The 16145-nt window shown below is 45.6% G+C and overlaps 2 protein-coding genes across 2 annotated transcripts in view; both read left to right on the forward strand.

Moving 5' to 3' along the window:
* Positions 1-16145, forward strand: part of LOC141094355 (uncharacterized) — a 73661-nt gene that overhangs the window by 50842 nt on the left and 6674 nt on the right. The window contains exon 8 of the mRNA XM_073580193.1: positions 2303-2306. Coding sequence (XP_073436294.1) covers positions 2303-2306 — 4 coding nt within the window. The remainder of the gene's footprint in view (positions 1-2302; positions 2307-16145) is intronic.
* LOC141094241 (uncharacterized) overlaps positions 1-16145 on the forward strand; it is a 309531-nt gene that overhangs the window by 50809 nt on the left and 242577 nt on the right. The window lies entirely within an intron of this gene.

Below are 16145 nucleotides of genomic sequence, written 5' to 3' on the forward strand. Positions count from 1 at the left end.
AAGCCATATAAATGTATTACAATCCTGATGTAAACATCCCACACATTCATAGCATATGAAGAAAATACATATGTATATACGTCCTCAAAAAACTGCAGGCATCAAATCTCATATAATGGGGATTAACCCTCAATCAGTAAACAGCCCTGCGTTTAATTAGAGGACAACCATATATTATCATAAAACATGCTTATTAGTGCTTACCCATAGATAATACTCTTGTGCCCAGGAGCCTTGTGCCACCCCTTGATGCGCGTTTTGCGTGTGCTTTATCAAAAAAGGAGTGAGGAAAAAGTGACCGGTGTTTTATAATGAAAATTGTCCAAAGTAGCCGTGGGGGGTTCCTACGGTGCCCTAGACCCCTCGTCACAGCCGGAGAACTACATAAGCCTAAAGAAGGAAAGGAGAAATCTAAACTGCCCCAGAGCAGACCCCCAAAGCAATAGAAAGCCCCCAACATGTATTGTCGGTGAGAAACATGAAAACACAAACACTGACAGAAAGACAGGCTGAGCAAACGATGGGGCCCAACTAACTAGATAGGACAGGACAGAAAAGATGCTGGCTGCAATCCGCAAAAAAACGTACCAAAAATGTCCCAACCATCTGATAGTGAAAAAGGCCCTGAAGTCGCTAGACTTCAAAATCACTATATCAGCACTCAGGTATATTCTGAAAACAGAGCAAAGAGATCAACTGATCAGAGACAAAAATGGAATTCAGCCAGTCCCAACCAGGACTGGCTGAATACAAACACTAAGGAAACCAGACAAAATCTCATGGAATAATAGCAGGGCAAAAACTTAGCTTTTAGTAGACAGGAACTAAACTGGATGCAAGAGCTCAGAGCAGAAAGGATCACCAGCAGCCCTGCAGTGTGTCGGCTGCCTTATATCCACTCAGAAATTCCAGATGTCCAATCACACTCCGCCTGTTCAGATGACAGGTTCTTCCCATCCCAATCAATTTCACTACCTCTCTTCACCAGCAGAGGGAGTTCATCAGACATCAAAGGTGAAGGGGAGAATGAACTCAACAGGGTTCCATAGCCAAGGCAAAGAAGGCCGGGGATAATGGGCAACCTTGTCTAGTACCTCGTATGTTTATGGGAGTTGGACGTGTGGCAGGGAGTTTTAGGTATGCTGTCGGACAATCATATAATAATCTAAAACATGAGTTTGGGAGGGAGACTGTTGTGAGTTCATTCTCTGGTTCACCAGTTGTGAGTTCCCCTTCTGGACTCCCTCTGGTGGTGACGGGAGGTGGTGCGGCTGGTTTGATCGGTGGAGATCTGCCACCTGAGAATGAGGATGACGATTGGATCTCAGGATTCTCAGATTGGATTTAAGGCAGCCGACGCCCTATTCAGTTGCTGGTGATTCCTTCTGGCTTGTCAGCTCTTGGTTTTCAGCTCTGTTCCAGTCATCTAAAGCTAAGTTTTTCTGCTAATGTTCACACTTGATTTTGATGGTCTACTCAGGTTTTTGTGGGGGCTGAGCTGAATTTCCACTCTTATTTATCAGTATTTTGCCAATTGGCTTTTTGTCCCTTACTAGTTCGGTCTCTTTTTGCTCTGTCTCAGAATATTTCAGAGTGCTGATATAGTGGGAGAAGTCTAGTGACTTCAGGGTTAATTTTGCTATCAGAAGTGTTGGACATTATTTTTGTAGGGTTTTTTACAGGTTGCAGACAGTGTCTTCCCTTTCCTTTCCTGTCTAGTTAGTTTGGGCCCCATCATTTGCTCAGCCTATTTTCCTGCCTGTGTTTGTGCCTTCATCTTGTTTCACCGTCAATACATGTGTGGGGGCTATCTATTCCTTTGGGGTCTGCTCTGGGGCATTTTCCTTTTCTTGCTTCAGGCTTATGTAGTCCTCCGACCGTGACGAGGCATCTAGGTTCATCGTAGGCACGCTCCACGGCTACTGCTAGTTGTGTGGTAAGATCAGGGATCTGCAATCTGCATAGTTACCAACCACTCTGGTTTTCTGTGGCTTAGCTTGTTTTGCTTTTTTCTCTTCGGTGACTCATTCATAACAGGAGACCAAATTTAGAGAGAACTAAGAACAAATATGGCCATGATAATGAATCAAAGGCCTTTTCAATATCTAGGGCTAGTAATGGAAGTTGTTTTTGGCGTAGGTTTGCTGAGTGTATAATATTAAGATTTCATCTAATATTGTCTGGTGCCTGCCTCGCAGGTATGAAGCCTCCTTGATTATGGTGACTAAGAGATGGCAATAGCCCATTTAGCCTACTGGTGATAAGTGGTGTGAAAATGTTTAAGTCTACATTCAATAAAGAGAGAGGTCTGTAGTTTTTTGTCAGAAGATGATCGCTTTTAGGTTTGGGTAGTACGGTGATGTGTGCCACATAAAACTCTGGAGGCATCTGGGAGCCATTTAAAAGAGAATTACAAAAACTTCTTATGTGGCGTATGAGGGTTTCGATAAATTTTTTTTATAATAGACTGCTGTAAGACCATCAGGGCCTGGAGCCTTTCCCTTTTTTTAAATGTTTGATGGTCAATGTTATCTCTTCTTCAGAAATATCTGAATAGAGTTGTTGGATCGTGGATTCAGAGATTTTAGGGAGGTGGAGATCATGTAGGAAGTTATGCATGATTTGAGGAGGGGGGTGGCTGTGGTGCAGAGTAGAGGTTATGATAGTAATTATGGAATATATTATAGATAGTGTCTGGGTGAGCAGACACGCATCCTGTCGAGTCTTATAGAGAAGATAGTTGTGATGTCACGGGTGACTGGATATTCTGTCTCCAGCAGGGTAAATTTCTATGACACCCGTGACACTGGATACACCGCCTCCAGCAGGGCGAATTTAAACAATGAAACATGCAGTCGGATACACCGCCTCCAGCAGGTGAATTTCAATAGTTACACGTGTATCTGGATACACCGCCTCCAGCAGGGCGAATTTACAGAGATAAGGGAAACACCAGGGAAACCGATACAATGGAGGGCGCTGCAATAGCGAATGGGGATGTGGAGACCTCCTGCACTCCCCTGAGTCAGTGTCTCTACACTCCTGACGGTCCCTAGGCAGGTTCCGCACCTGGCGACGAGCAGGATACCTAAAAACAATAGCTCGCCCTGCACCTAACCCTTTCTAATGAATTGGACGGTGCAGAAACTAATCCCACCACTGCACTAAAACACACATAAAGAAAGTTACAAACAGGGAAAAACCACTTAGCTTTGCTCTGTTGCTATTGCTCCCAGCAACAGAGTCCAGTACCTGAGTGCAGCTTTCCTCCTGAATAGCTGCTACTTCACCAAAACTCTGTCAGAGCTGCAAGGAACTCCACACTGTTGCGCCATCCACACCAGGACTCTGAGCTGCAAAGAACTCTTCTCTAGCTCCTTGCTCCACCAAGGATGGTTGGAAATGACCAATATCACCAACAGTGAGTGAGACCACCTGACTTTCCTTTATAGGCGAGAGCCAGAGCAATCACACCTGCTAGAGATTCCCATGTAATAATACTAGCCACCATCGGGGGCAAAACTAGAACTAAAGACACCACTGTGTAATGACCCTAATGGCCACCGGGGGCAAAACTAGAACTAAAGACACCACTGTGTAATGACCCTAATGGCCACCGGGGGCAAAACTAACTTTAAGCAAACAGCTTAAAGGAAAAAAAAGGTTACATGTGCTTTTATCTGTCACAATCCAGCATGGATCGTGACAATAGTATTGAACGATTCTCTCGTTCGTAGTTTCCGTGCTAGCATTCTGCATGGCTTGTTGGCATATTTATAGAAAGAGGCTTTGGTCTTTCCATTTTTGTGGTAAGAATAGCATCTAACTGCAGCTTAATTTCCTGAATTTGGAGAGATGGAGAGAGATGTGGACAATTGGTTTGCTAGTTCTAGTTTTTCAAGTTTGTTTTCTAATTTAGTTTGGAGTTCAGTTCTGGCTTTTTCTTTGTTGGCTGCCAGTTTAATCAAAGATCTAGTAATGTACTTTTTGTGCGCCAACCAGACTATTACTTTGTGTCATTGATTTCACAGTATTTGGAGAGATTTTCTTTGATAGTAGTAAGGGTTACAGGGTCTGTTAATAGGGATTCATCTAGTCGCCATCTACAGTATATAACCCAGAAGTAATAACGTCAAATTTAGAAGCCGAGATAGTAGCGTCTTGGTCAGACCATGCTGAAGATACATGACGTGTATATAGAACTGTTGGAAGTGAATTGACCTATGTTAACTGAAGATCAATTTGTGAACATGTTTTGTGTGCTGGAGAGAAATATGTGTATCCCCTTAGTCCTCCCGTGCAGTTCCCCCCAACCTGTAGCTCGGGAGCCACATGTGGCTCGCAGGCTCATGAATTGTGGCTGTCTGCCAGCTTGGCGCATTAGCTCTAGATCTAGCAAACGGGAATGAAGAGTACACCTCAAAATGGTGAATTTTGTGAGTAGCCCTGCACAGAAAAGCAGATCTGGATACACATATACTGGTCTTAGGGGTTTTGAGATAATTTAAGTATGGTACACTGGAGACAGGATGATACTACCTGCCAGAGGAGGTGCTTCAAGCTGGATGTGACAGTGTGTTAGGAGTGCTTGTTGAGAGGGAACTGAATGGGGGTATTTGTGGGAAGCCCTGGATCTTGATATACTGCTTTGGGGTGATTTCTGTGGAAAATGTTTGGTTACCATTATGCCTGTAATGGGGGCTTTAGTTTCCACTATTGTAAGGGGGGGCGTGAGCCGAATGTGGCTCTCAAGGTCAGAAGGTTGGGGACCTCTGCGCTAGACCGTGCTCTTTCATAAGTTGTCAAATTTTTTTCCTTTCCGCTTTGGCAATGTCAGAACGTTTCAAAGCACTACTATCCAGAGTAGGGTTCAGGGTGAAATTGAGATCCCCACACCAAATTAAATGATGAAATGAAAGCATATCAAGTTTAGACTATTCATTTAAAACTTACATATGATCAACAGGGTCTATTCTGCTGTCGTCAAATTCATCTCTAGTTCCCAACACATTGACATAAGTCCACGGGTACGATCCGGTCCAGGCTCTGAGGACCCTGACAATGAGAGTGCTGAGAATAAACACATCTTTGTGGGTATACAATAGGGGGAAAGGGGGGAAGGGAAAGAAAAAACATACAACATATAAATACATCCAAAAGGGTAACCTGCCCATCAAACATAGTGAACTGGAGACCCATATTAAAGGGGTGATCCAGAGATCACTAACACTAGGCAACATGAGTAAACCCTGAGAGCCAAACCCCAGCTTATATTGTAAATCCATGATGCTCTAGGCTAGGTAATTATAACGAAAAATTGAGTGGTATTGAGCATCATAGACGATAATGCACGGATCGCATTAGTGGAGTCTTAATATAAGCCATAGAAAAAGTATGTAAAAAAACAAAGGAGGGAACCCCATAAACTCTCATCCCACTTAACCCGCTTAGTATAGAAGATATAGTAAACAAAATTACTGAACTGTGACTCATTAAGAAAAGGTTGCGCACCAAAATGGTTTTAAATATCAACGTCCCCAAACTCTGGAACTTTGCAACTTCGTGCCACAAACTCCAGGCACATGTTTGAGATGATGTCTAGCAAACTGAAGATTATTCAGGTGATATTCGAGCGCTGACTTCTGGTTCTGGGGATTTCTCTCCACTCTCTGGTTGGTCTTGGCTTTCGTTGCGGTAAGGGATGGGTATTGTTCGGGATCGAGATGCCAGCTTGGTCCAGAATTTTTTTCCCTTAATCCAGGGAGCGGCATACAAATGTTTTATTATTGTGTGAGAAAGATAGGGCGAAGGGGAAACCCCACCGGTATTTAATTTGTGTTGCTTGCAGGGCCTTGGTAATTGGCCGTAGGGTTCGCCGTCTGAAGAGTGTGGTAGGCGCAATGTCTGCAAAGAGGTGAACCGAATCTGGTAGGCCTGGTAGGGTTGAAGAATCTTGTGCAGCAGCCAAAATTAAATCTCTGGTTTCTTCATAATGCAGTTTAAGCTCCACATCTCTAGGGGTGTCATCTGATCTCGGCTTACCCAGGGCTCTATGTATTCTGGTTATATGTAGTAGAGCCGGATCAGTCTGTGGGAGCAATGCAGTGAAAAGAGCTGTTGCTGTATCTTTAAGGGCTAGAATGTTTTCAGGGAGACCACGGATGCGTAGATTGTCTCTGCGTGATCTGTTTTCAAAGTCCTCACATTTCGGCTCCAGATCATTTTTACGTTCCATGTGCTGCTTAATAATCCCCTGATCATCCCCCATGGCATCAGCCACTGAATCCATTTTTTCCTCCAGTGCAGAAGTGCGCTGAATAATGTCCTGTATTTGTGAGGTGACGTTCTGCATGGCAGAAGTGAGCTCAGATCTGAAGGTCTCCTGCAGTGTTTTTATTAGTGCTGCCGTGGGGACAACAGCGTCCCCCCTGAGAGGAGAGATGTTATCCCCCCCGCAGCGGTATGTACCTGCATTGTTGGAGAGGAGGTAGCTGCCGTAGCGGCGGCCATTTTGATGTTATTGCCTTCTGTGAGTTTGTCCGCTATGGAGCGGCTTGCCGGCTTAACGGGGCCTCCCTTCTTGGGCATCCTGGGTCGCGAGGTCTCCGGGTAGATGGGGGACCCACTGATGACAGCTCCGATGCGATCCGTGCAGTACGTGGGACTATTTTTAGCTCATCAGGGAGCGGAGCTCAGGGCTGTGTGACCGCCGTCGTCGAGCTCCCCACATGCGCCTAAATTTTTTTTTTTTTATGTTTTGGCACTTTTACACAATAAAAAACTATTTAACAGAAAAAATAATCATTTTTGCATCACTTTATTCTGAGAGCCATTACTTATTTTTGTTTATTTTTCTGCAGATGGCGGCTTGTTTTTTACGGGACAAGATGACGTTTGCAGCGGTACCATTTTTATTTACATCTGTCTTTTTGATCGCGTTTTATTGTACTTTTTGTTCGGCGGTACGATGATAAAGCATTGTTTTTTCCCTCCGTTTTTGTTTTTTTGTTTTGTTTACGGTGTGCACTGAAGGGGTTAACTAGTGGGACTTTTTATAGAGCGGGTCGTTACGGATGCGGCGATACCAAATTTGTGTACTTTTATTATTTTTTATTTACATAAAATATAAATTCCCAATAAATACATTTTTTTTCTTTAGGAACTTAAAAAAATATATATTTTTACACTTTGTATATTTTTTAGCTTTTTTACATTGTCCTAGTAAGGGACATCACTATATAAAGTCAGATCGGTGAACTGACAGGCAGGGACGGAGGCTTGCCGGTGCTTGCTCTCAGCAGGCGCTCACAAACCACCTCTCTGCAGGACCCAGAAGGATCCCGCAGCCATCTTGGTGCTGGGGGTCTCCATGGAGACCCTCAGGATAATGCGAGTGCATCGCGTTCTGAGGGAAGCGCGAAGGGAGCCCCCTCCCTGAGTGATGCTTCTTTCTGCCGCGGTCTCTACTGACAGCGGCATCAGAGGGATTGAACGCCCACGTTTGGCGCTAGCACTGATCGTAGGTATTACTGCGGGGTGTCAGCTGTCACATACAGCTGACACCCGCACCTAATCAACGCAGTGCTCAGTGTGAGGCCGCGCGATCGTGCCACCTTAGATATACTGTGCCTTGCGGGAACGCACCTCCCATAGAGCAGCATGTGTACGACGCATGTCAGGAAGGGGTTAAAATTCTGTGGACACATCGTTGAAAAGCATTGTCTGACTTTCATTTCTTCATGTTCATAGATTTATGATTTATTACTTTTGTCAGATTGAAGTTATTTCTGTGACCATTGTGGGTTTTTCTGTCATTAAACGAGGGAACCAATAATTTTGACCACGTGTGTATATGTTACGTTTCTAGTGGCCGTACTGGTCCTGGAAGGACAGTCAAGTGAGAAGCCAGACGGGTTTGAGGTCTACAAGAAATATGTAGGCCGATCAGAAAAGGATATAGAAGTCGGGTCCGGTAATAATCTGCTCAAAACTGGGTAACAACTTATCTCTGGTAATAACAGATTGGCTAATTTGACTCTTACACAATGAACTTAGTGACCCTGTGAATTTAGTGCAGCATCTCCACCAGCGCAGCCATAGACTATATTGGGAAGGCTGGTTAGAAAAGTGACAGTGCAGGAGCATGCCAGTACAAGACCATTACAGAGTAGTCATGGTGAGACGTGACATGGCAGCATATGAAGGTCTTCTATGTACAAAGGTGTTTCTCTATACCTTCTGTACACAATTCATTATTGATACCCTACTTTATGTGATATGTTTGTTGGATGAGCTCACTTGGGAAGAATAAACACGTATCTTGATGCAGAAATCAGCAAACTTTGAAATAACCATACTGCTAAGAATAAAGATCATTTTCTCCCCTCTGCATTTGGCTGCGTGCGGCACCAGGCAGTATAATAACACTGTTAACTTGCAGACTGACCGCATATCGGCAGGTTAACAACATTATTTCTGGTGACAGGTTCCCTTTAACCCCTTTGCAACATGCGCCGTACTAGTACGGTGCATGTCATGTCTCCCCCTTTGATGTGGGCTCCAGCAGTGAGCCCACATCTTTTCCGGCACATGTCATCGGTTTTGAACAGCTGACATTTGCACGGAACAGCCAAGGGTGGAATCGCAATCCACCCGTGGCTATTATCCTGTTCAATGCCACTGTCAATCTGACAAAGGCATTTAACATGCTCTTCCAACCATCGGACCGGAATTCCGCCCATCGGTGACGCCCGTCATGTTATCGCGGGTCACTGATGGGTTGACCCCCTGGAGACCGCTATGGTTGTCACTGCCGGCTTGCTGTGAGTACCACCCGGTGGTCGGCTCTCATAGCAAGTGAGATATTCTGCTGCATAAGGCGATCTGATCATCACCTGTATGTAGCAGCAGATCGGGTTATGGCAGCTTTTAGTCTCCCATGGAGGCTATTGAAGCATGCCAAAAGTAAAAAAAAAAATAAATAAATAAATCTCAACTTTTATATCACCCCACCTTTGCCCCATTCAAAATGAAACCATAAAAAAACAAACATACGCATATTTGGCGTTCAGAATCACCAGATCTATCAATAGAAAAAAAAGGTTAACCTGATCGTGAAACGGCGAAGCTTTGGATTTTTTTTCACTATTTAAATAAAAAAAGAACCTCAACATGTTTGGTGTCTAAGAACTCATAATGTGAAAAATGAGGATGAATGAACTCATGGAGATCAACATCCAACACTGCGGAGACACCATCACATGTTTCTCAACGCAGTGATTCTAGAACAATGCCCCCATCCCTTATGGGAAATATGTAAAAACATGCAAAACACAAACCGCGGAGACAGCATCACATGTTTCTCAACGCAAGCAATGACTAGCCAGGTCTTTCCCCGGGAAGGAACAACCACAGGAAGGGCCGTCTCCAATGAAGGAACCACCTATGCCAAACATGGTATCCATCCACAGACAGCTGTTTCGAGGTATTGCCCCTCATCAGTGTGGAGTAGGAAACTGGCCAGTAGGAGCAATGCCTAGTAGAAGACTGTGAAAAATGAGGATGAATGAACTCATGGAGATCAACATCCAACACTGCGGAGACACCATCACGTTTCTCAACGCAGTGATTCTAGAGCAATGCCCCCATCCCTTATGGCCAGTTTCCTTCATTGGAGACTGCCCTTCCCGTGGTTGTTCCTTCCCGGGGAAAGACCTGACTAGTCATTGCTTGCTTTGAGAAACATGTGATGGTGTCTCCGCGGCTTGTGTTTTGCATGTTTTTACATATTTCCCATAAGGGATGGGGGCATTGTTCTAGAATCACTGCGTTGAGAAACATGTGATGGTGTCTCCGCAGTGTTGGATGTTGATCTCCATGAGTTCATTCATCCTCATTTTTCACAGTCTTCTACTAGGCATTGCTTCTACTGGCCAGTTTCCTACTCCACACTGATGAGGGGCAAATACCCCGAAACAGCTGTCTGTGGATGGATACCATGTTTTGGCATAGGTGATTTCCTTCATTGGAGACTGCCCTTCCCATGGTTGTTCCTTCCCGGGGAAAGACCTGGCTAGTAAGAACTCATAATGACCTGGAGAATCATAATGACATGTCAGTTTTAGCATCTGGTGAACATGTTAAAAAAAATTCCCCAAAAAAGTTTTGGAATTGCACTTTTTTTGCAATTTCACCGCACTTGGAATTTTTTTTCCCATTTTTGAGTACACGATATGGTAAAACCAATGGTGTCGTTCAAAAGTACAACTTGTCCTCAAAAAAACCCCACTGTCTAACATGGCCATATTGATGGAAAAATAAAAAGTTATGGCTCTTGTAAAAGGAGAGTGAAAATCAGAAACGCAAAAACGAAAAGGGCAAGGTCTTGAAACGGTGAACATAGCACAAAAATGTACCAATAAAAATGCTCACAATTCGGGCGTAGAACTGATTCAATAGTTAGTCCTGGTATATGCTCCCCCATCTTGGTATATGCTCCTCTTGCCTGGTATATGTTTCTTCATCCTGGTATTTTTCCCCCGTCCTATTATATGCTTCCCTATTTTGCATGTGGTGCTGTTGTTCTATACATACAAACAAGCAAAAAGAAAAGTAAACCTTTTCTCCGCTCCCCTGCTACGCGTTGTCTGAATTAAATGTTTAAATAAAATGGCGCCGGAGTCAGCGCATGCTCCTACTGTGCTATCCGGCGCCATTTTGTTTAAGACAATTTGTGCGAATTTGTCTTCAATAAAATGGCGCTGGAGATCGTGCCGTGTGCAGGCACTGACTCCGACCTAACACTCCTCTTCCAGCCTCACCGGAGCTCGCAGTAAGTCCTCACGTATTTGGTCAGTGCCTTCGCCTATCGCAATCTCCAGTGCGACCCTCCTCGTCCCTGTCACCTCTATTAATGTTGGATGCATCCTTATGACACTGCCCACACTGCGCAGGCGCAGTGTACACAGGCTTCAGCAAAAGGATGCATCCAACGCTACACAATAGATACAGTCATGGCCGAAAGCAAATTTTGGCAAAGTGCCAACAATTTTGTCTGGCCCGGAGATATCCGTGTCTGTGTTTCATATGTGTAGCAACCATGTTCCGCACCAGTATCACACCAGTGCCTGGGAATCAGTGGTACTGTTTGCCCTGATTCCCGATGCTGGGTGTTGAAGACAGCTCACATCATTGGAGCAAGGGACAATGTTGAGAGTTGTATTCAGAGCCTGCTGTCTACATAGAGTAAAATTAAGAATAAATTAAAAAATCACATTATAGTCACATTAAGTGCGCATACTCATCCGCAAGGAAAATGGATGAGTGCAATCCGATAAAATCAGACCACACTCTGATCAGTGTTATTCTATGGCCATTCTGCAACTGTCCTTGTATCTCGGACGGCACTCACCAATGCAAGTCAATGGGTGCGAGAAAAAAATCGCACGGCACTCAGACCATTTGAGTGCCATCCGATTTTTACACATGTCCTTTGAAAAACCGACAATTCATCTGCCGCATACAGTAAAATCACAGCGTGACCCAACAGAATAGAATAGGTAGATATAAAAATGTCAGTTACATACAGAATTAGTACATTGTGTGTGCAGCTTACTCTACATGTATTTTGATGCACCAATTCTGACACTTAGGCCGGGGACACACTAACCGATGCAAAATATGGTCCGTATTTTACATGCGTAATCTGGAGACATGTCCCCTAAATAGTGCTCCGTATGTCATCCGTAATCATGGTGTGGTCGCGTATCTTGCACATGTAACCATCCGTACGTAATCCGTATGGCATCAGTATGCTGAGATTTTCTCGCAGGCTTGCAAAATGGACATATAATGGAGCCCTATGACAGGTTTTCAAACACAAACGAAAGAATAGACATAGACACCTAGAATGCATATAAATATTTAAATTATATTTCATAGAGTTCTTCATAGCAGAATAGCCGCTAATTCAATTGCCGGTTTCTGTAAAATCATTCCCCAGCCCGACATGAAATGACACATGGTTACATACAGTAAACCATTTCATGTCATGTTTTTTTTATGTCTTTCACTAGTAATTAGAAGGGGGGTGTAGGGGTTAATTTAAGGGGTTAATTCGTTGTAAAAAATTGCGTGGGCTCCCAAGGTAATTTGTCAACCAGAGAGGTAAAGCAGGTGAGTGAGGGCAGATTTTAATAGCCATGAGAGGGACCATTGGTTATGGCCCCCCCGGCTACAAAAATCTGCACCCAGAGACCCCAGAAATGGCGCATCTATAAGATGTGCCGTTTATGGCACTTATCCTCTCTATTCCCATTGCCCTGTAGCGGTGGCTAATGGGTTAATATAACAAAGGGTTAATGTCACCATTCGATTGTAAGGTGACATTAAGCCGATTATTAATGGAGAGGTGTCAATAAGACACCAATCCATTATTAACCCTATACTATGAAAGGGTTAAAAACCTCACACAGACATTAATTAAAAAGTCTTTTAATGAAATTAAGACACCAAGTTTTTGACAAATTTTTATTACTCTGGTAATCCCAAAAAAACCATAACTGTTATGATTGGGTCACCGAGGAAGAAAGCAAGACCAAGCTAAGCCACAGAAAACCAGAGAGGTTGGTAACTAAGCGGATTGCAGACCACTGATCCTATCCACACAACTAGCAGTAGCCGTGGAGCGTACCTACTATGATTCTAGACGCCTCGACACAGCCGGAGAGCTAAGTAAGCCTAAAGCAAGAAAGGGGAAATCTAAACTGCCCCAGAGCAGACCCCGAAGGAATAGATAGCCCCCAAACATATAGTGTCGGTGAGACAAGATGCGACAAGATGAAAACACAAACACAGGTAGGAAAATAGGCTGAGCAAATGATGGGGCCCACACTAACTAGACAGGAAAGGAAAGACACTGTCTGCAATCATGCAAAAAATGTCCAACACGTCTGATAGAAAAATACTGAAGTCACTCGACTTCGCCCACTATTTAAGCACTCTGGCATATTCTGAAAGCAGAGCAAAAAGAAGCCAATCTAATAAGTGACAAAAACAAACTGGCACAAGTGTAACGGGGTCTTCCAATCTCGGGTACCTCTTTCAGTACCACCCCGTGTTTCCGGAGGTCCACTCTGCTTTGGCTGGAGTCTGAATGAAGGACACTGGCTGGAATTCCTTGGTTACATGGGCGCATATAAAAGATCACTGCTTCTCCACGTATTTCCAGTCTGACAACACTTTACTCACAGGACACAGAATATGTCACACAGATACAGAGGGCAGGCCAATAGAAAAGCGGCAGGCCAGATATACATTACAATAGCCGCAGGTGGTCGGAGCCTGCCGATATTTACTGTGGGAATTACAAAGGTGTGGGGGGGAGGGCGGACAAAAGAGGAATATCGTGTCCCCTCTGCCCAGGGCGCAGCCTGTGGGCTGATGCATTAGGGACATGCATCTCACGTGGAACCTATTATACATACATATAACTGCACAACATATTCTGGGTGCTGAGTGGTTCTGTAACACTGCTCCCCCTTTTCAGCGACGCGATCGGCATACACAGTCTGATCCTTAACGGATCGGTTTGGGGATGACCGAAGTTTATGGGGTTGGTACAAGTTCCGTTTGTCGACTTAGTCCATCGGCGTTACCGTTTTGTTTGCCGGGTCTGTAGTGGATGGTGAAGTCCAGAGCTTGTAGGGCTAAACTCCACAGCAGCAACCTGGCGTTGTCTCCGGAGACACGATTAAGCCAGACTAGGGGATTATGGTCTGTTAGGAGGGAAAACTGTCGTCCATACAAATATGGTTGCAACTTCTTGAGTGCCCATACTACCGCCAGGCACTCCTTCTCGATGGCCGCATAGCTTACTTCACGGGGCAGTAGTTTCCAACTCGGGTAAGCTACCAGGTGTTCTTGGCCGTCCGGCCCGACTTGGCTCAGTACTGCCCCCAATCCAAACATAGAAGCGTCTGTGTGAACAAGGTAACGTTTAGTTGGATCGGGTGCAGCCAATACAGGGGTATTGGTGAGGGCGTCCTTTAGTTGGCGGAAGGCTTCCTCACACTCTGGGGTCCAGATTACCTGGCGGGGTTGGTTCTTACGGGTCAGTTTAGTGAGGGGCTTGGCTACGCTGCTGTAATTGGGAACGAATTTCCTGTAATACCCCGCTGACCCTAGAAACGCCATGACCTGGGTTTTAGTGCGTGGGGTGGGCCATTTGGCTATGGCCTCAATCTTGGCTGGTTCTGGTCGCTGTTTCCCACTTCCCACCCAATGCCCTAAATACTGAACCGCTGCTTTGCCCACGTGACACTTGCTTGGGTTCAGGGTGATTCCGGCCTGGTGGATCCTGTCCAATACTGTCTCTAGGTGATTTAGATGCTCTTCCCATGTCGCACTGTAGATGGCGATGTCGTCCAGGTAGGCACAAGCATAGTCCTGGAGACCATCCAGAAGCCGGTCAGCCAGCCTTTGGAAGGTCGCCGGAGCATTCTTCATCCCGAATGGCATAACTCGAAACTGGAATAAGCCGAACGGGGTGACAAATGCAGACTTGGGAATAGCGTCAGGACTAAGGGGAATCTGCCAGTAGCCTTTGCATAGATCGATGGTGGTCAAATACTTTGCCCCCGCCAGCCGGTCTAACAACTCATCCACATGCGGCATGGGATATGCATCTGTCACTGTTTTCTCATTGAGCTTACGATAGTTTACACAAAACCGTGTAGTCCCATCCTTCTTGGGCACTAACACTACAGGGAATGCCCAGGGACTATCTGAGTCTTCAATGACCCCTAAACGCAACATCTCTTGTATCTCTTGTCGTATCCCCTCTCGTACAGCCTCAGGGACGTGGAAGGGGTTTTGTCGCAGGGGGGGTCTGATCCTGGGTCTCAACCTTGAGTTGTGCCAGGCGAGTGTACCCTGGTCTCCCCGAAAACATCCTCTGTCGCTGCCTCAACAACTCCTCCGCCTGCTGTCTCTCCCGGGGGCCTAGGTCTTCACCCAAGTGTACCTGGTCCCATGTTTTAGACTGAGTCCTTTCCCCTAAGACATCCAGCAAGGGAAGTCCGGCTAAATCCTCTGCTTCAGGTGCACAGATGGCCACTACCTCTTCAGGGCGCTCCCGGTAGGGCTTCAGCATATTCACGTGGAACATGCGGATAACCCTGGGGGTCGTCACAATCGGCGACATTATAGGTGGTGTCGGCTATTTTCCCCACTACCTGGTAGGGCCCCTGCCATGCAGCTTGGAACTTGTTCTGCTTAGTGGGCTCTAACACCAGGACCTTCTGTCCTATTTCCAAGGTGCGCTCTCTGGTCCTCCGATCGTACCATACGATCCCACTCAGCGTGGGTATCGGTTACGCGTTTTATAAGTCTGTGGAACTTTTGGCGGTATGCCTCTGGTGTCAGCGCCTACCGGGCCAAGATCACTTCTTTGATCTGCTCATAGTCCATACAGTCCTCATCAGGTACCATGCAATAGGCGTCCGCTGCCCAGCCTGTCAGCTTGCTGGCCAGACTCTGAACCCATTCCTCCAGCTTTACTTGATGAAGGGCACACTGCCGCTCAAAGTCCTGCAGAAAACCATCAATGTCTTCCTCTGCCTTCCCCAACTGTCGGAAGGCATTATACTGGATCTTTTTGTGGCTTACTGTTGAAGGTACCTGGTCGAAGGCCAAAATTCCCCCTGCTCGCTGACTCTCCTCTCTCCGGTCTGCCATCTCCATCTTGGCCATTTCCACTTTGGTCCGCTCTGCCATCTCCATCTTGGCTAGCTCTATCCTGGTCCGCTCGGCCATCTTTTCCTTCAGATCAGTACGCACATCAGCCATCACCTCTCGTATGATCTCTACTGCAGGGTTTGGGCCATAGAATGCCAGTCTGTTCTTACCTCCCTCTGGAATTCAGTCTCCTCCACGTTCACATTGGGGGCGCTGCACTGTCGTGTTCCATGATGGCTGCTATCAAATCCGCTTTTGTTTTGTTGCTGGCGATCAACCCTCGGGCTTCCACCAGATCTTTTAATGTAGTCCTCTTTAACTTCTGGTAGTTGTTTTCCATTCATTACTTTTCTCCTGTAGAAGGGGTATCATATCCCGCTGGCTGCCACCAGTGTAACGGGGTCTTCCAA

The sequence above is a fragment of the Dendrobates tinctorius genome, unplaced genomic scaffold (genome assembly GCF_039654945.1).
Source record: "Dendrobates tinctorius isolate UK_male_01 unplaced genomic scaffold, ASM3965494v1 ptg000063l, whole genome shotgun sequence".
NCBI classification, from domain to species: domain Eukaryota; kingdom Metazoa; phylum Chordata; class Amphibia; order Anura; family Dendrobatidae; genus Dendrobates; species Dendrobates tinctorius.